The 21,163-nt window shown below is 31.4% G+C and overlaps 1 protein-coding gene across 3 annotated transcripts in view; it reads left to right on the top strand.

Moving 5' to 3' along the window:
- mol (dual oxidase maturation factor 1 mol) overlaps positions 1 to 21,163 on the top strand; it is a 341,356-nt gene that overhangs the window by 275,616 nt on the left and 44,577 nt on the right. For all 3 annotated transcript variants that reach the window (XR_010843535.1, XM_067047750.1, XM_067047755.1), the window contains exons 2-3: positions 844 to 1,009; positions 20,512 to 20,569. Coding sequence is in view for 2 of the 3 variants with exons in the window: in XM_067047750.1 (XP_066903851.1) it covers positions 854 to 1,009; positions 20,512 to 20,569 (214 nt within the window). In the remaining variant the exon portion in view is untranslated. The remainder of the gene's footprint in view (positions 1 to 843; positions 1,010 to 20,511; positions 20,570 to 21,163) is intronic.

Here is a 21,163-nt window from a genome sequence, read left to right as displayed (position 1 = left end):
ATATTTTATTAATATCATTTTAATTTTATCAGTTGAACCCGGTACATTATAGTCAATATTGATAATTTTTATTTCTATAATTACTGGGTTCTATTTTTTCTTTTATATTAAGTTGATCTGATTTTTAAGAATCTGCGTTTTTAGAAAAAATCATCATTTGAGTAGGTTTTATTATTTTCCTAAAACACTTTCTTTTGATATTAGTATTATCGTTAGTTTTATTATTTATTTCTAAGGATTTCCCTATATTACTATTTCTATTTTCATTAATTGTCATGAGGTTTTTTTGTATTTTGTTATACTACCATTTATTAATTATTTTTTTAGTTAAAAAATCACGCTAACTCACAGAAAATAAATGTGGCCAGTAACCTAATTAATAAAGCAATATCCTTAACAGACTTAAAATATCTAAAAGATATTAAAATACAAATATGTAATATACTACTTTTTATAGTAAAAAAGAAAAGATTAAAACTAATCATTTATTTTTTTAAATTATTATTGTCATTGTGAAATGTTCTGCTTAGAGCTTTTGCTACTAAAAAGTTTTGATTCCCATATTTTGTAAAAATCACTCTAGTTATTAAGTTATTATTCATTTTAATTTAACTAGTAGATATATATTACCATGTATTCTGTAACCATATAAAAAATAAAGAGGTTTGAAAAAAAAAAATTAACTAGTAGTACAGATATACATATATCTACCTGTATGTATGTATTTAAGTACTTATTTCGTCAGGGGGGTACGAAAAAAAAATTTAACTAGTAATTAATTGATAACTAATATTTAAAGACGTAGGAAAGATATAAAATAATGTATATTGTATTATCTTGCAGATCCTGAGCTATGGGCTGGTGGAATGGAGAACCCACCGGACCAACTCTGTACTCGGTGCCCAACAGGACCTCAGTGACGGGGGATGTGCCTTCAATAGCCGCCTGTTTCGTTTTCGTTACCCTCTATGTCGCCTTTCTCATCATATTTCCAGGAGTCAGAAAAGAGGTATGACGAACATTTATATCTATCACTTATGAATATAACTTCTACATGTATATAAGCATATATTCCTAAAAATACATGCTTAAGGTACAATATGTATTTCATTTAAATGTACTTATGTTCCTTGATGTAATATTTTTAAAATATTCCTTTTTTTATATTACATACTATGTAAATTTGCAAAAAATGTCATGTACAAGAAGAATTAAAAAAAAAGTATTGAAAGAAAAATTAAAATGGCTTAAAAAAAATAATAATCACTATAATCAAAAGAGTATATTGAAAATATATGTGGTTCATTCTTAAATAACGGGCAACATTCAACAGCCAATGAACAATAAACATTCATCTTCAAACATAAATATAAAAGAAGTTATATAAGAACATTAATGTTCTTAGATAAGCTCTTTGATAAAACCACAATCAACAAAAACATGAACGCAAAATTGACTAATAAAATTTTAATAAAAGATTGCTGGACCCATTTTAGTGAACAAAATGATCCCACGGCAATGGAAAAAATCTAGTTTAGTAGAAAATCATTTAATACAGCACTACTGTTCAATTATAGTGCTTTATTAATTATTACAACTATTTTTTTTTCGTACCCTCCATTAATAATGAAATAGGGATTTAAGGTACAAGAAATATGGTTAGAAGAAGTTGGTATCCTTTTTCTACCATCGGTATTTTAAGGGTTATTTAACTTTTACACTGTATGTGCAGAGTCGTCATAATAATAATAATCATTAATAATCATAAATATTACAACTATTTACTGAAAAAAATTAATTTTTATTAAATTAATTTTTTTTTTACTTCTAGGGGAAGATAGGTCTTGTTTGAAAGCTTACAAAAACTAATTTAAATTAATTTGGCAGATAAATCACCAGGGAAACATAGTTGTATAATTAATTAAATATATCTATACATAAAGAAATGTTTTTCATGTGATGAATGTATAGTGATGCTTGAAAAAGGGGTCGGCTTTAACCATTTTTTTTCTAAGCCCTTATTTGTAATATATCACTGTATTTAAGATTTAGGCCTGTGTTGTGGAATTTTGTTTTTAACTGAAACTGGGTTCCATGTTGAGACAGAAATGTAGTGATTCAGAGTTTGAGTTTTGAAACTTGAGTTACAGAATGTGATATTAGATAGTGTTTAACCAAGTGGGGACCCCGGGCACTTTAAGGTATGGGGCAATTCATAAAATTTTTATGATCAACTTTCATTTTTTAAATATAAACAAGATGCTAAAAATTGTTATTTTTAATTATGTTAAAAATATTAAGATAAACAAGAAAATAATTAACCCACTTACTATTCACGAGTTACTTCTCTTGATTGACCAAATGCTAAATTTGTTCTTCAAAATTTATAGTTACATAACTTTCTATCGAATTGAGTAATAAATTTCGTGATCATTCTTTATATAAGAATATATATTCCTTTTAGTGTATCAATCACGGGACTTTGAGTCCAGACTCACTGGAACCGTGAAGTTAATATTACACAGCTTGAAAATAATTTTATTCAAGTGAGGGTTGAAAATTCTCCGTTCCTTCATGATGACCCATAAACCATACGTTTTATAACATCATACATTCAAAATTTATAGGTCTCTCCACCTGCAGTTATTATGGGATTAATGAAGAATGTTTGATCATAACTTCCTATACTAATAAAAGTATTAAAACAAAATAAAATTACAATCACATCTAATCTAAATGTCAATCTTTTCATACCGTTATCATATATTTATTGCTCTCATTAATGTTCCGTCTAGATTTCTTGTTTTTTAGTGTTCATTACGCTCTCTTTTCTTCGTCAGCTAATGAATAGATTATGTGATGATCTCTTTATTATAGGTTAAAATCCCCTTATCGCTTAAGCGGTTTGGTCACAGCTACTGTCATTCCCAAAAGTGGAAGGATCCCTTGAATAATCTTCATTCGATTCCCTACATATTCTTCATGACTGGCGTCATATCTATTCCTTCATTAACTGGTTTATCATTTCTTTCTTTCAACACTATCCTGGTTTTTCTCCTTGACTTGGTTTTAAGCGATATAAAATTCAAATTTCATCTGAAAGCGATTCAAAGTATAGTGCTGAATATCGTATCATTTATTTTATTTATTTTTTTAATAATTTATTTATTGTTATTTATGACTGTATTCATACATACACATCAAGTAAATTTGCTGTAAGTGATATTATGACATGATAAAAACATGTGGAGAATCTAACCATTGATAGAACTCCAAAAACATTTCTAAAGGACAAGATCTCGGGGCCATCTTCTTTTCAGTCTTGTATGAGGATTCCAAGTCAGTCGTTTTTCCAGATTTAGTCCTAAGTAACGGATCTGTTCAACAGGAATAAGTGGGGTATTATTAAAAGATACAGTAAGAGGAAGGTTTGCGACGAAGGGTAAATGTGATTTGGTGGGATTTATTGGAATTTGTTTTAATCCTCCAGTTTTGGCACCATTCTTCAAGGGTGGTGATGTGGGATTGGAGAGATTGGGATACAATGGAAGGATCATTATTCACTGACAATAGACATGTGTCTTCGGCAAACGTGGTGAGAATAGTGTTACAATGGGTTGGGATGTCAGCTGTAAAAACTGTATAAAGGATAGGACCAAAGATACTACCCTGAGGTACACCAGCAGACTGAGGAAACAGCGATGAATAAGCGATGTTGTGATTTACTTGAAATAACCTGTCTGGGAGATCATTTATTTTAATTTCAATTTTGCGTTTTGAATATAAATCTAAATTTTAAGAATGGCACGTTTTATTTCCATTATTACATAAAGCAGTGTTTAAAGAATGGAAAGTAATAGCTTAATAATGCATGCTTTAGTTTTAGTTTAATAATACACTATTATTATTATAAACTTGTTAGTTTTTTTTTACATTCAGATGATTTTTAACTAATAAAAATACAAATTTAGATCTGTACATATTAAAAGTGATTCAGTAAAAAAATATTACTTTTAAAGAAATATAACATTTTTTCATTAACCATATTAGTTGTTATATTATGCAAAAGAAAAAATCTAGTGCAGTGCGTGCATCACACAACTTTCACTTACCACCCTATAGACGTCCCAAAATTCTGTGTAGATTGGTGGGCTCTTCATCGCTATTTTTGTAATTGAAAAAAAAAAAACAAAAGAAAAATAGGAAATGTAAAAATTATGAATAAAAATTTTTCATTTTTCTGGTGTTATAAAAATTTATATTTTAAGTCTTTTCGGGGTGGGAATAACGAAAATAAATTTTGTTCCTGCCAATAACACAGTACTCTAACAACAAATAACGAAGCCTTACTGTAATCGGGAAAAATCGGGTGGTTTCCACTTTTTCAGGTGGACTTGGATACTTCTTTTCTCCCTCTATTTATTCATAATTGTTTTTCAGTATTTTGTACCTATCAAATGTTTATTATTGGTAAAAATAAAAACTTTTTCTTTTTTAAATTAACAAAATTAATGGTACTTTCGAGAAAAATTTGTTTTGTAACCACTGTTAAACTGTTTAAATGAGAATTTTACATTGACAGGGCAAGTTTAATCAAAGTTGTTATCGAGAAAATCGAATGTTGCAGACATTTTGCGAGCCTAGGTTTTTGCTAAACTCAGGGAACCTCAAAACATGTATTTCCGTCAACAACTCAAGTTCGAAATTATCACACTATTGTAATAAAGTAAAATTGCAGTGCTATGATCTTAATGTAAACAATAAATGATTCAAGTTACGATATTATTTACAATGGTTGAAACAACAATTTATGGGAACTAAAATGAATTCTAAATTAGTGCAATTTAGCAATAAATTGCATAGAAAAATTAAAAATAGGTTGAGTTGAAAACGTTCCTTCGCATTTAAAAAGAATAAAAAAGAAAACAATTATTGTAAGATTTCTTTACCCTACTATTTGGAAGGACTGAGTTCATGAAGGTCTTGCTTTATGGAATCTCCTATGTCGTATAAGCCAATTACAAAAGGATTGCCAAGCCGGCGGTAAATCGCATTTTGAAACTTTTTCAAAACGAAGGACTGTTTCAGCTTGTAACCGCTTCAATACACAGTAGCCATTGTGAAACTACCGTATGTAGGTATCATAATGGCCGTGTGAAGGTAATGGCTTTATAAAGATCACTTGCCACAGGGGCATTAGGAGGAACCTCACCATTACCTAAATTTAACAAGGCCTTGGATTGTGCAATCCCATGGTTTGTTCAGCTCTCCTTTGTCTACGTTGGTGAGCTGTTTCATTCATGCTGCTGGTACCATCATTCTGTTATGCTGATTAGAAAGAGTACTACTGGTGGTAAATGTTGCAAGACAGGAATGCAGTGGAAAAAAGTATGTTTGTTAAAAACGATATACTGTTTTTAGATGGTTATTTTAGATAGAGATTGGTCATATTAATTACTATTTTTGTTTTGGTTGTTTTGAAATTGAAATTTTCAAGTCTCCCTTACTAATGTTTATTACAAAAGTATTCAACGTTTTACTTACTTCCGGAATCTCAAGGAGAAAAAGTTGAATATACAGAAGAACTCAATGACATAGTGGTCCTTCATAAACGACATTGACTATGAAGCTGGAATTAGTAATAATGGTACTGCTTATGATATTGGTGTTTAAAGAGTTTGAAAACATTTGGGCCCTAAGCGGTTAATTGTTAAAAAAAGAAAGAAAAGTTTTTACCAATTTTGTTCCTTAGCAGATGTCATTGCTCCACTAAAGTTAAAAGTTTCGAGTTGCTTAGTGTGACACACCTGTGGTAAAGAAAGGCATGAAAATCCTAGGATTCAAAGAGAAAAAGTATGCCTACTAATTGGTGCTTGCAAAGTTCAGTTGAACAATAATCACATGTTTTTTGGTATTTCTCTTTTTTCTCCTGCTATCTTCTGTTAAACAATAAAGCTGAAACCTTTAGTGCTAGATTGCTTCTTCTAGAAGTTTAATAATAATTTTCGTCAAATTTTATCCATGAATTGGAAGTAAATATCAGTTTTTCTATCAAACCATATTCCCGACAACGAGACACTAGAAATAGAGATTAGTTGGATCCAGCAAACCAGTCATCGGCGATTTAAGTCTCCCGATCTTTGTATTTTTTGTTTGATTGTTTTTATTTTCAATATCCTTTAATACAATTATGACTTCATATCACTTAAAAATTTTAATTTTGATTCTTCCTCGATCTTGTAATTTTGATTTATTTTGGTCTTGATTCTTATTTAACAATAATTTCTGTTTTTGTATTTTTTTTTGTTATTCTACTCTATTTTTATTTCAAGAGAAACTGTATATTAAGTTAAAAAAATAAACATAAGTCTTTTTCAAACAAAAGTAAACTTTTTAATTTTATTTTATGTGTTATTCTAGTGGTTATTTTATCCGATGACGACTGTCCCCATTCGTACCAGCTTTTGATTCCCAACTGTTTATAAAGGGTATTAAATAGTCGTACTAAGTCACCTTTGCCATAAACATTTTTTAAAATAAATTGAAACATATGAAGGAACTTATTTCTTTATTTGTGCGCTAGGAAGATGAAGTATAAATTCCAGACATTTCTGAGTAAGTTTGTTGAAAAAAGTAAAAAAAAAAAAAGAAGAAATTAAAACATTTGAGGTCTAGACGATAAAATATTTAACTTACAGATAAGAATTACATCAATATGATTTATAGCGAACAAGATTTTTTTACAAGCATGATTATACTTGATGCCTTGTTTACTGTGAAAATAAGAGAGTTCCGAAATTTCCAAATTTGGGTGTTCATGTACCTAGGTTCTTCAAACATTATTAAAAAAAAAAGAAAGATGTCCTGAATTGAATCGTTAATTCAAGACGTACTAAATTTATTTTGATAACTTTATTCTTGACTGTTGTAGGTATATATTTTTTTCTCGGTCTTGAGGAGCAGTCTATAATGAATGATCAATCTTTCAAGTTCATTCAATCATCAAACATAAAAGGTATCTGGCAGGTGGCACCTACGAAATCATTCATAAATGTTTCGTGCCATTTTTTTTTTCATTACCCAGTTGTATAAAAGAGAATATGAGTCCATTTGTCCCCCATACACTCAGAGTTGAATTTAATGTCAGGACGTCCCTAATCCCAAGAGTTCTTGTGTTCTTCTTTATTCAATCGCAAGGTGAAAGAGGAGAGGGTCAATTGGTGTGGGAATGTTTCTTAAGAAAATAATATTTATGGTGAAAATTGTAGCTTAGAGTTGCATGAATTTGAATGTACAAAATTTAAATTCATGTTACTATAACCAGACTAGAAACAGACAAGTTGCTTTCATTAGTACTCAATGATATTATGCGATTTAAATTATAATTTCCATCATAAATACTATTTTCTTAAAACGATTATATTTATAAACGAAAATATTATTTTCTTTATAAAGAAGACCGCAAGAACTTCTTAGGCTTAGGGGCGAGCTGAATTTGAATTCAACTCTTTAGGGGGGAGTCTATAAGGGACAAATGGACTCATATTCTCTTTTATATAACTGGGTGATAAAAAAAAAAATGGCACGAAACATTTCATAATAACCTGAAAGGTGTCGCCTTGCTTACACCTTTTATGTTTAATGATTTAATGAACCCGAAAGACTCATCAGAGCTGATCACCATTAACAGAGACTGATTTCAATAACGCAGCGATTCCCTTGAACCCGGAGGCAGGAGCCATGACCAAGACTAATGGGCCCGCCCCTGGAAATGCCAAGGCGAGGGGTGGCAATCGTGACGGGGGTCGGCTGCCTCTTCGCCCCTGTGGTCTGACCCCTGCCTATGCCAAGTCTTTACTCGAGGAACCATCGTCATTTATATTAGTGTAGTCTTTGTTTGCTCTTTCTCAATAGTACTAATATATGTTCGGCAAAGGAGAGTAAAAAGTTTATTTGTAAGGTCTCGTTACGACTTTCTGTGTTATCGAAAATGAAAAAGATTTTTCCAAGATACTCTTAGAGAACGATGTACATGTGAGGGTTTGGCTGAAATAATCATTTTTTTTAGATAATTACAATTTTGTGGAAATGAAAGAAAAAAATGTCCAATATCTTGTTCAAATATATATATTCCTTATAAGTCCTTATATATTCAGATTCTTTCTAAATAAATACCAATATACATCTGAATTATTATTAGAAATAATTAAATGATACCAAATTTCATCCTCGGCCTGAAGAGAGGGAAAAAGCAAACGGTATGTTCATGGAAATTTTGGAAGTTTATATTGGTTAAATTATTTTGTATTAAATTCTTGAAATCTTTCAATTTATTTATTTTATTTTGTCCTGCCGTCACTCCTTAAAGCAAATTCTGAGCCTGGGATGTTTTATATAAAATGTAGCAACATAGAGATCACCTCATTGAGACTTTAATTTCCCTCACGTTTCAGCGGCAACTGAAGTTATTGGAAGACAAATTCCAAACTCGCTGGTTCTCTGAATTTTTATACAGTATGACTGTAAGTCCATGGAGTATGAAAGTAGTATTTACGACAAATTTAATTGTGTGATCATGTACGGTAATGTATAATATAATATATCATGCCACTACATCGTAGTACCTCTAATTCCTTTTTTAATTGTATTGACCTGTGTAGTTTTTTGTTTGCTAGTGACCTTTCGTTTATTTATTTATTTATTTTTTTGAGGAGATATTGTATGGATAAACTGCTGAAGAAAATATATCAACGTGAATAGAAATTTAATAAACACAAAACTAAAGAAAATGAAACTAGAATTTTGTTAAATACAAAAGAGTAATTTGTATTAAACAAAATTCTGTGTTTTTTCAAGTTCATAAATAAGCTCGGACATGAGGGTCAGAGCTTTTATGGGCCGTCTATTTTTAGAAAACGTGGCTGGAACATTGTCCACTTATTCTCCAAGGATATTTCTCATTCCTGAGGTCATCTTATCATCTTTTTTATTAAAAGGCCACTGTTTCCTTATACATGTTCCCTTGACTGTTTTAGCATTCACCAACACTTATTTTATAATTAGACAATAGTATGTTTAAGTTTAAAATAGGTTAGTAAAGATTGTTTAAAAATTGTTAAACATAACAACAAAAAAGTTAATAAACATGTATCTTCCAGATATTAATGGATTATCGGTTTTAAAAATATAAATATATGTGTGGGTGTGTGTTTGAGTACAGTTATAACTGTTTAATTACTAATAATATTTAGTAAAAGGTTGTTGAATTTTAACTTTTAAATCTAGAAACAGTTTATTACAAATAATTGTATTCCCAGAAACACGAACGATTAAAGAAACAGAACTATTTGTGAAAACTGCAGAAATAGAAGTAAAAAATAAATTCAAAGAATAATAAATACAAAAATAACAGAAACACTTAAGATTTTAAAGGCTTTATTGAAAACATATAGTAGATAATGATATTAAATAGGATTGTAAAAAACAAAACTGGCTTAACTGATAATAATGAAGACATTTGAAGAACACGTTCATACTAATATTAATTAAGGACTATAAGATAACAATAAACTGAGTAAATACATTATAAACATGAAAAAGGTAAATGATTGGAAACAAATATGAAAAACAAATCATGTCTAATACTAAAGATATCAACAGTTTAAAATCAATTGCTAGTCATTTAATAGTAATAGAAATTTAATTGTAATAAATTTAAAATATTAGATAGCATGTACAGAACAAGAATTACATAATTATAATTATTATGTATAAGATTATACGCATTACTCAAACCAACACAATAACAGATAATAAGATTTTCAGAACTCATTATGCTAACACTGTAAATAAAATCAAATACTGTAAATAACAGTAACAACAATAGATTAAGGTATTTATTTTCAAGGAATATAGTCGGGACTAAATTTGACGATGCTCAAATATCTGCTTATGCTGATGATATAGCCATATACTCGGCAAGCATGAATGCAGACAAGGCCATGGACCAGGCCGCCGCAACGGCCCAACTCATCGCTAACAAACTACGAGACATAAACATTCATATCAATCCACACAAAACAGACGCCATCACCTTCTCATACATGAAAACTCCCAACAGAGCACCTAAACTCAACGAACAGACAATACAAACCAAGAAACATCTCACTTACCTAGGCATTAAACTAGAAACACATCTATCTTTCACTGCACACATACAGAACAGAATACTAATCGTCAAGTCAACATCATACCAACTTAAACACCTCATCTACTTACCAGGGCTGTCACTCAGACACAAATTACTCATCTACAAAGTAATACTACGACCATCACTCCTAAACGGCTCACTACTACTACACTATTTCTACCCAACAGCCCTGAAATCACTACAACAATACCAAAACAGCACACTACAGAAGATATGTCGAGGGACATCCCTGGAAAGACGTAACATGGCACACATTCATAACGAACTACAGTTAGAAACTGTACTACAACACATCACACGGAGACACATTAAATTCTTCGACAGTCTCCCTGCTTCCTTCAATCCAATCAGTCACCCCATCCCCCCTTCCTGCGATGTGGCAGGGCAGGAAAGGTACCAAAAACCCTATTAACATCACCTCATAGCTCCATCTTCTGATGCACCCCCAGCCTTTTTTTTTTTTTTTTTTTTTTTTTTTCCGAACCCTCTAAAAAACAGAAATAAAATGTGAATTAGTAGTGCATTACTGTTAAGAAAGAAAAAGTAATACCTAATACCTCCCTCACACTTCTTTTCGATTTCTGACTGTTTCTCTTATTATTTCACCATTATCTATCGTCTATATTATTTTTATTTTTATTTTTACTTTTTATTTTTATTTTTATTTTTATCATATATGCGATACAACACGAGGAGGCCCCTCACCTCCGGACTCAAAATAGCTCCTTAAATGGATAGCTCATATGAAAAATTAAATATAACAGATAACCTTAAAATACCAAAGGTAGTAAAAGGTAAGACACAACACGAATTGCTTTTCTTTTTTCACACTAATGCACTTACTAATTCTCTTTTTTATTTCTGTTTTAGAGGTTTCGGAAAAAAAAAAAAAAATTCAAGGAATAACGTACTTTATTTTTTTGTTAAATCCTTAAAAAATTACTAATAAATTTGAAACTGTCTTGAAACATTAACGCAACCTACCGTAAACTTTAGTTAGGGAACCCAGGTGCATAACAATACTCCCCTTTAAAGTAAAAGTGAGCCAAAAAGGCAACCTCCTTGGTCTATGTTTTCATTGTGGTTTATAGGAATATCCTCCATTATATAGCGGGAGGGGTACCTCTCGATCTTCTGCAGAAAGAAATGATGATGTTTAAATTCAAGAGACGGCTCGGCAGGCAAATCTTCAGGTGAGGGTTGACGAGAGCCCAAGTAAATGGAAAATCATTCTCCGGGAGGACACCACCGAAGAATGGAACTGGCGTTGGATGACAAGCCCAGAAGGTGCTACCTTTCGGAAAACCTTTGGGGAAATATTTCCCCACCGTTTGGTCACGGATGGAAGCAAAGTGGGTCCTCCTAGCCCACTAGTCACTGGGGTAGTCCTAGCCCAGTATTCACTGGGCATTTTCTATTGGGCATGTAGGATTTCGAGCCAAGCTTCATGGCCACGGGATGGATATCGACCCCCTATGCCCTAGTTGTGGACTATACCACCAGACTGTACCACCTTTGATATATTACAGGCCAGATTGCTAAGGGAAACTGGACTCTACGCCATCACAGGTTCTCTGTTTTGCCGTTCTGACTTCCCTCAGCTAGTAAGCGAAGAAAACTACCGTATTACAAGGAATTTGTATACGGGTGGAAAACAATTATTAGACCAATCCACTTTGATATTCGTCAAAGAAGACCACCCCCTGAAATGCCTGCGGACGGAAGAGGCACAGAAGACTGAACCGTAAGACTGAAAACTAATGAAACCTGTAAGAAAACTGTAAATGAATCATTAAAATGTAAATTGATTTATTAGCAGTAGTTTGAAGATGGATATGTAACATCGAGTTGCTGCTGCACACCTGTATTGCTTATAAGGCCGGGGAAGGTGGAAATAAATAAAATAATATTCTCAATTTTACTCGTAATATAAACTGAAACATAATCAGTTAGAATGAATCATTTCTAGTAGAGTGCTGGTGAAATGTCAGTAGTAGTGATTCCCAACCCGAAGATGAACCATGTTTGACCAACAATCACTCCCATATCTATTCATTATTAAGCCTCTCTAAATTGCTAAAAAGTGCATTTACCAGATAGGACGTTTCAACTAACAGCTAAAAACTAAGGAAAGGTGATTTTTTTTTTTTTCGATCCCTCTAAAACATAAAGAAACAATGAATTAGTGAGTGCTTAATTGTGAAAAGAAAGGAAATATATCGTGTTGTGTATTACCTTTTACTACCTTTGGTATTTTAAGGTAACCTGTAATGTTTATTGTTATTTATGAAATATCCATTCTAGATGGTACTATGATACTAGAATTTTTTTTTCCCGAACCCTCTAAAACAGAAATAAAAAGTGAATTAGTAAGTGCTTTACTGTGAAAAAGAAAAGTAATTCGTGTTGTGTCTTACCTTTTACTATCTTTGGTATTTTAAGGTTACCTGTTATGTTTAATATCATATATGAGCTATCCATTACTAGAAAAATGAAACAGTCCTAAAGATAAATCCTGCTGTCGAGACAATCTGTGGCCCAATTCTTGGACTCTCGCCTGCCACCGATTGGGAACCAATAATGAGAAGTTACGGTGTTAATGTACAAGAGGGGGCAGGCCCAATAGTCTCATGAATCGAACACTTGATTAAACTACAGAGATTATCCTTGGAAATACAGACAAAATTGATAACAATTTGTAAGACATTGGGATGCAAGACTTTTTTCAGAAAACTTCGAACTGGCCATATACATGTTATCTTTGCATATTAGGTATCATGGAAGCCAGGGTACCTATAGACAGATATCTTAAAAAAATGAAGACAGGAGCTAATAAAAAAATCGTTGTCATATCCTTTTTCTCAATCTTCGAGAATTAATCGTAAAATTACAAAGAATTAGATCAACAGGGTAAGGGAAATCCAATTTTTTTCGTTTATAATATAATTATTCTTTTTTAAAATATCAATTTTTTTTTTTGTATTCTTAACCAGTTAACTCAGTAAATCTTGGGATAATTACTTTTTCTCTAAAGTACTATTCATATTTGACAAAACTTATCCCAGATTACATACTGTTACACAATAGAACGTCACTATGATTAATACAACAGTTATCTACCTCCTAATAATGCTCCTATAATACACCTGATCCCGCTAGCCAAAGCTACACAGCGTATTGGTTAATCATTGGCCCAGGCTTGAGCAAGAGCTGACAATACAGCAGGTGGCTGCCTATCTGCGATCGGATCTCTGACTAATAGCCTCGTGCCGGGTATATCTTGTGCTGGGATCACCTCGGAAATGTTAGTAGTAGTCGACTGGGTATGCCTACAAGTGGTTTGGTTGCCTGTCTGAAACCTTCCATTGTTTCAGAACATTTAAAAAAATAAAAGTATTCTAGCAGGCCTCACTGAAATTTACAGAAATTAAAATGGAATGGTAAAAAATAATTAGCATACAACAATACTCTATTATACACTGGGTTTTAAATTCTTAGTAAGCAGCGTGATCAAAATCATGCTTTGAACCCACTAATTTATACCGTGCCTAATACAAAGATAAGCTATACAATTTAATTAAATTATATGTCATTATACAATTAAAAGACTACCTCCAGAAAAGGATTATTTAACAAAACTAGTTTTCAGAGTAAAAAGCTCCTTTATGATCTAATCTGACTGATGCTATCAATGAAAGTAGCAATAAATTATTATTATAGTATTAGTATAAAATATATTATTTTCATCAAAGGTAAGAATTTTTTTCTGACCTCAACTAGAAGTATGGAGAAATTTTTGTCAGAATCTTTTTATAGGTAGTTATTGAATTTGAAGATATTTATATTTTAGGGAGTATAGGTGTTTTCATTGGAAGAATATTTGTTTGTTTTGTGAGGGTGTTCAACAGCCTGGTCATCAACGCCCATTGGTTGTTGTTTTTCGTAAGGTCTAGTTGTTTCAGAGAGTCATACGTTTGGTATGATGTGCGGGTCTCCACCAGTGGGACTCCCTTTCGTGTTGTTTGAAATATTATATAGCTTGGTAATTATATTTTGTTTAATAATAAATCGTAACGATAGTGGTGAAAGGATGGTGAAAATTAGATTATTTTAGTAAATAGAGCAAGATAAATAGACAATTATAATTAAAGGTTGATTATTAGGTTAGTCTTATGGATGAATTTAATGATTCTACTTACGGATTACCGGTTTTTCAACGCCATTGGAACATTTATTGTTATCCCTAACTGGTTCAGAGTTAACTTGTAGTGATGACATTCTTCAAAAATGTGCTTGATAGTCAGATTACCATTACAATTCGAACATTTTTGAGGAGCCTCTTCTGTTATGAGGTGGATGTGTGTCATTCGGGTAAGTCCTTTTCAGAGTCGCGTGATCGCTACTTCTTTGCGGCGTCTACTTCGCGGTTGATATAATCTAGGACTTCACATCTTTTTTTATAGTTTTCAACTTACTGGGCGGACTTTCATTCTACACTGCCTGCCATCTTTTATTTATGCATTCCTTTCAAGGGCGAGCAAATTCCTGTGCAGTTAAGATAGTTGTCGTTCTATCTGGGAGGGCTAGTGTTTCTTTAACAGCTTTGTTGGCCATCTCATTTTCTATAATACCAACATGTCCGGGGGCCCAGACGAAGTAGATTGATTTACCTATTTGTTTTAACATTATTAAATATTCATGAATTCGTTGAACGAGAGGGTGAGTCAAATACATTATATCTAGTCCTTGATTAGCGTTAATGGAGTCCGATTTTATTGCTATATTGTCACTTGCTATATTTGTCATGCAAAAATAAAGGACGGATGCTATGGAATTTATCTCTAGGGTATAAATACTAGAGGGATGATGCAGTATTCTCTTATGGGTTGTGTTTGGTGTCACAAATGCGGATCCTGTTGCGTTATCTGACTTCGAGCCATTTTTTATAGCGGTATATTCTGGCAGCGTTTGCAGCAGCCCTCGGAACATTTTTTGATAGTTTGACGTTGTTGTATTTTGTTTGCGGTATTTTCATAGCTGGAGATTTACATTTAGACGTTAGTAGGTCCAGGGGGCGTGTTATTTTCTGCCATGTTGATTGGTATTGCTTTTAGTTTTGTGACAATGACCGATAATCGTTCAACGAGAGGTAGTGTTGTATTCTTCTACTGTTGGAACTGTCTAGAGAATTTAGAATTGAAAACGCACATATAAGTAGGATGCGAGAGTTGCAGGTATAGTTGGGGAAGATAATTTGTAGCTAATATTTGTCGTCTTTTATTTGTCTAATATTTTATTGTAAGGGTGATATTCCAGACCGAGCACATAGACTTAAGATTGGACTGGTCCTAAATGCACCTGTGGCAATGCGAATTCCGGTGTTCTGAACGGTATTGAGTTTAGCTAGGCTTTGAAAACGGGTTGAGCCATACACAAAACTTCCATAATCAAGTTTGGAGCAGATTAAGGTCTTGTATATCTTCAGCATCGTTGATCTATCAGCTCCCCATGATATTTTGCCAAGGATTTTTAGCTTTGTCCATGCACCTGTTTCTAAGTGTATTGATATGGTGGTTCCAAAAAAGCCGCCTATCGAATATCGGGCCTGAAAATCTATAATATTCGACATACGGTAATGGAAAATTTCTTAGGGTAAGTTCTGGGGCTGGTGGTGTTCGTCTTTTTCTGCTGTATGTAGAAATTTCGTTTTTTCGGTTGAGAAGGTAATACCTCAGCTATTAGACCAGTTTTTTTGTAATCAATTAAGAGCTTCTTGTAGTTTGTTTTTTATTTGATTTGTGTCGTTTGAGCGACATATAATAGCTAGATCGTCCACATAGAGGATCACCTTTATTACTCTGGGCATGTTTCTTCCCAAGTCATTAATGGCCACGGCAAATAAGGTTGTGCTGAGAACGAATCCTTGTGGTACTCCAATTTTTTGTTCAAAATTACTGGAGTGATGATTTCTTATCCTGATTTTGAATATCCGTAAGGATAGAAACTGCTTGATGAAGGTTATGAGATTACCCGTGAAATTTAAGGATATAAGTTTTTTATAACAGTATTTTTCTTGTACAGTCGAATGCTTTAACCATATCGAAGAAAATTACGATTGCTTGCTGCCTTTCTATGAAAGTATACTGTAGTTCAGCCTCTAGTTGAACCAAGTGGTCGATAGTGGACCTCCCTCTACAAAATCCTCCTGGGAAGGCCTGGAGAATATCATTTCAAGGATCCATTCTAACCGCTTGTTAACAGTTCGTTTCATTATTTTGCATAGGCAACTTGTTAAAAATATCGGGCGGTAACTGTTCGTTTGGCCCTTATCTTTGCCTGCTTTTAGGATTGGAACTACTACTGATTGTCGCCAGACCTAAGGAAATTCACCAGTTTTCCACACATCATTAAATAATTCGAGTAGCCAATTCAGAGAGTTTTGTGGAAGGTTCTGAATCATTGCGTAATGGTTATTGTCGGGTCCGGGTGATGATCCTTTGAGATTACGGAGAATCTATTTAAGTTCCTATATAGAGAACTTCATTTGAAAAAAAAAAACACTATTGTTTATCTTATCATTTTTTAGTGAATGAGAACAATGATAAAATACGCAGAGTTTATATTCAATTTCATTAAAGAACTAATTGAATGTAATTTATTAATTAATGTAAATTACATTCACAATTATGTTTCCCAATTAAAAAAAAATGTTCACTAACTTTATTTATATCATGAATTATACTTCCATATATTTCATTGAGTTTGGATTTTCCTTGTCTGAACACGTCACTATTCAATTTGTAATTGTTATTTTTAAAGATTTATTTTTATCCACTTGATTTTGGAAAAATGCAATGATGCAATTTTCTTGGACCGCGTCATAGAAAATTCTTTAAGACTTTTCAACACGTCATTGATAGAATTTTTGGTTCATTAATGAGAATTAATAATTGCTCACTTTTTTTTTTTTATCTCATTATATGACGAATAAAAGAAATACTATTTAGAAACGTTAATGAATTTCGGTAGTTTGTTATCAAAATACCGTCATCAAAAGATTGAGATAAAAAACCATTCTTACGCACTTAAAAATATACGTAAAAATTCGATTTATCCGGGTTCATGCACATTGCATGCTCAAATGTTTCATCGATCACTTTTTTTTTTATTTTCAAAAGGATTGTTTATTTAATTTATCATATAACAATCCTAATAGAATTTCAAAAACTTTTCCTTGACTTAAGAGCTGTCACACCCAAGGACAATGGTATTAGAGTATAAGTTTTTAAATTTATGAAACGACAACCATCACAATCATCATGGATAGTGAAGGATCTCCGATACTTCTGTGTGATAAAATATAATTGTACTATATATCAAAGTGACTGATTAATCGATTTAGATCTTGAAGTGTCCCACTAACATTGGTACTCAAAGCTAATACAAATTTCCTGGTCGTATTACAAATATATTTATATATTTACTTATATAACTTAAACCTATTATGAAGATTTCCTCATCAAATAAGTATATTGACGCTTAAGGTGACACTATCATATAAAACAATATAAAAACAAAATACGGGTAATTCTAGAGACATCTCGCTCAACTGTGAGATTTTCGTATTCGAAGATTTCTAAAATCCAAATATGAGCATTTTTTATATTTCAATAAATTAACTATATTTTGTGGTATTAAAGAATGTAGGTCTATTATCCAATTATTTTTATATTGCTATCTAAATATTCTAATTTAGAGTAGAAAAGACGGGTTATCATGCTTGTTACCAATTTATTCTAGCCAGACTGGGAAATTCGAAATTTATTCCTACGGTCTTCCATTAAATAAAAGTCAACACACCTAGGACGGATACGCACCGGTAACGTCCTGACACGACAATGCTAAGTTTGAATCTCAGCACACTCGGTCATCGATGGCTTCTAGTTAGGATTCAACTTTTTAATATTAATAACATGTATGATGAACAAGATGTATAAATGGTAATAAATTCTTGATTGGAGAAGTTTGTCGGGGGGTGCGGTCAGCAAAGAACAACATATATAAACAAAACCATATTTATTTATTTTATGCCGACGTTTCGACATAAGTTTCAGGTCTTCATCAGGGCTATAGAACAAAAGAGATAACAACAACATTTAGAAGTAACATACAATTGCAAAAGAATAGTATACAAACAAATTTAGAATTATACAAAATATTGAATTAAATCATAAATGATAAAAAAATTGATAACTGATAATTGAATAGTACAAAATTTTAATTGATTGATAATCGTGAAATTGTATGGTAGTAAATTGAAAACAGTGAAAGATGAAATATAATATCATGTAGGTAAGAAGATATTTATAATATAAGATATGTAAGTAGTGTCTAAAAAAGAAAAACTGAAAAATTAAATAAATAAATTGATAAATAAATTAGTATAGGTATATAAGTTAATACTCACAATATAATTCAGATATAAGCCACTCACTATTTTTCATTGTTTGTCATAATGTTTAATTTGTAGATTCAATTTATTTATTTAATTTTTCAGTTTTCTTTTTTAGACACTACTTACATATCTTATATTATACATATCTTCTAACCTACATGATATTATATTTCATCTGTCACTGTTATAATATAAGATATGCAAGTAGTTTCTTCTTCTTATATTTCATCTGTCACTGTTTTCAATTTACTACCATAGAATTCCACGATTATCAATCAATTAAAATTTTGTACTATTCAATTATCAGTAATCAATTTTTTATCATTTAGGATTTAATTCAATATTTTGTATAATTCTAAATTTGTTTGTATACTATTCCTTTTCAATTGTATATTACTCTAAATGTTGTTGTTATCTCTTTGTTCTGTAGCCCTGATGAAGACCTGAAACTCAGGTCGAAACGTCGGCATAAAATAAATATGGTTTTGTTTATTTATGTTGTTCTTTGCTGACCGCACCCCCCCGACAAACTTCTCCAATCATTAATCTACGGTCAACTATCTACACCTCACTCGTAATAAATTCTTGTATTTGTTGTGTTTAATATATCTACTTTTTTTCATATAATAAAATAATTTCATATTTATGAAATTAGTTAGTCTTCCTCATTGCAGTGAAAATTTGTTAATTTTAAATTCAGTACATCGTTTTTCTATTTTATTTTTATTGTACATTTTATTGTAGATTTGACTCAACATTATTCTTGAACAATTTACAGTTTTTCCTTCGGTCTTTTTAATTACTTTAAAACCACTTCATCCAAAGTTTGAATGATAGAGTGTCCTAAAAATGTAAATTTCTGATTAACGATATTAATTTCATTATCCCTGGACTCAACAATTTTTATCTAAATTGAGGCTCGATTAATGTTTGCATATCAAAATTAATTTCGATTCGAGAACATGTCACTATTAGCTACAATGTGCTTTTGGGTTGTTGTATTCTACAAGTGATTCAAACAGAGATGCTACTTCTTCTTTAAGTTTTGGTCCTTGTACTTATCATTATGAAAATTGTCTAAGCCTTGATTCAATGCGTAGTGCGAATAATCATCCTCAAACGATGCCAAATTCAATAGATCCATTATTCGTCTCTTTCAGGATATTTTTGAATCATTTTGGTCCTTGTTGTCTTCATATTCAGATCCTGATTCCTAGAATCTTCTTATACTACCGATTCTGAAGGATGTTATTTCTGCTAACATAATAAAATTACTTACAAATGAGGAATTTAGACATTTTTTATTTTTGATACCTACCAGTTTCATTATTAGATGAATCAGAATTATGATTTCCCTAGAAATCGTTATTAGCGTTTTATTCTTTTTATAAAAAAAAAACTGTAATAAATTTTCAAATTTGAATGAAACTTTCCAGTGATTTTGTTCGTCGACTCTAAAATAATGAACTGATGGCTAATTAAGTTATAATAATAATAATTTATTTTAATGGGAATTAGAATTTAATTGGCAACTGAAAATATGGCCTTTTCCGTGCTGCAATGTCAGAACTTGATGGGCTAATGCTAGCCCCCCCCCCCTAGATTTGATCTTTGGTACGCCCTTGAATAGTAGCATTATCTTAAGAAATCTATTTTACAATGATAAAATGCTATTTTCATTATATAAAAATGTTGTAACATAATGTAACTTATGATAATATAATATCAAATATTCTATGATATAACACTTTTATATAGAGTTAGAATAGGAAGAAATAATAAATTTTCAAGTGTGTATAAAAAATTATTAATAATTTATTTATTTATTAGTGTTTATTTGTTTCAGAGGCTAACCACGTTCACAACAGTCACCTTGAGCCTATTTGTCGGTAACGTTATAATGGGTAAGTCATTTTTTTTTTCTTTCTTACAAATAGTTTAAGCAGTCTGAAAAAAGATACAGAGGGATGGTTTATTTTATATCACTTCCTCACATACTAAAGGCTATTAAATTTATTAATCGATCATTTGTGGTTAATTGGTAGTTATTAATTTAATTGTTTCATTTTAGAATTCTTTCAATCCGATAAAGTAATTTATAAAAACATAGTTACTTTTTTGGCGTCAATCCATACACCTAAAGACCTATCGTTATCCCAAATAATTGAAATTTGTTATAATTTTATATGCGGCTACAATTTTTGTCTTTTTGAAATAAGTATTTTGAATATTTATTTTTTCGTAAAATAAAAAAAAGATACAGTCTTTAACTATGTTGATTTTTCGTCTGGTGATCGTTCCTCACTATCCTCGTAGGATTCTGGTGGTTTTCGTGAAATTTGCACGTTCAGACGCATTACTTCACTAGCCAATCAATACTTTTTAAATTATTCAATAACAATTGAAAAAAGTGCAATTATTTAATTTAAAATCTCCAATATTTATTCTTAAGACATTAGAATAAATATAATAGATTCTAAATGAAGCCTATATATTCT

Source organism: Halyomorpha halys, unplaced genomic scaffold (assembly GCF_000696795.3).
Source record: "Halyomorpha halys isolate HHAL.00 unplaced genomic scaffold, Hhal_1.1 Scaffold34.1, whole genome shotgun sequence".
Lineage (NCBI taxonomy): Eukaryota > Metazoa > Arthropoda > Insecta > Hemiptera > Pentatomidae > Halyomorpha > Halyomorpha halys.
The sequence above is the reverse complement of the archived record's forward strand: the minus strand, read 5'-3'. Positions and strand labels throughout refer to the sequence as shown.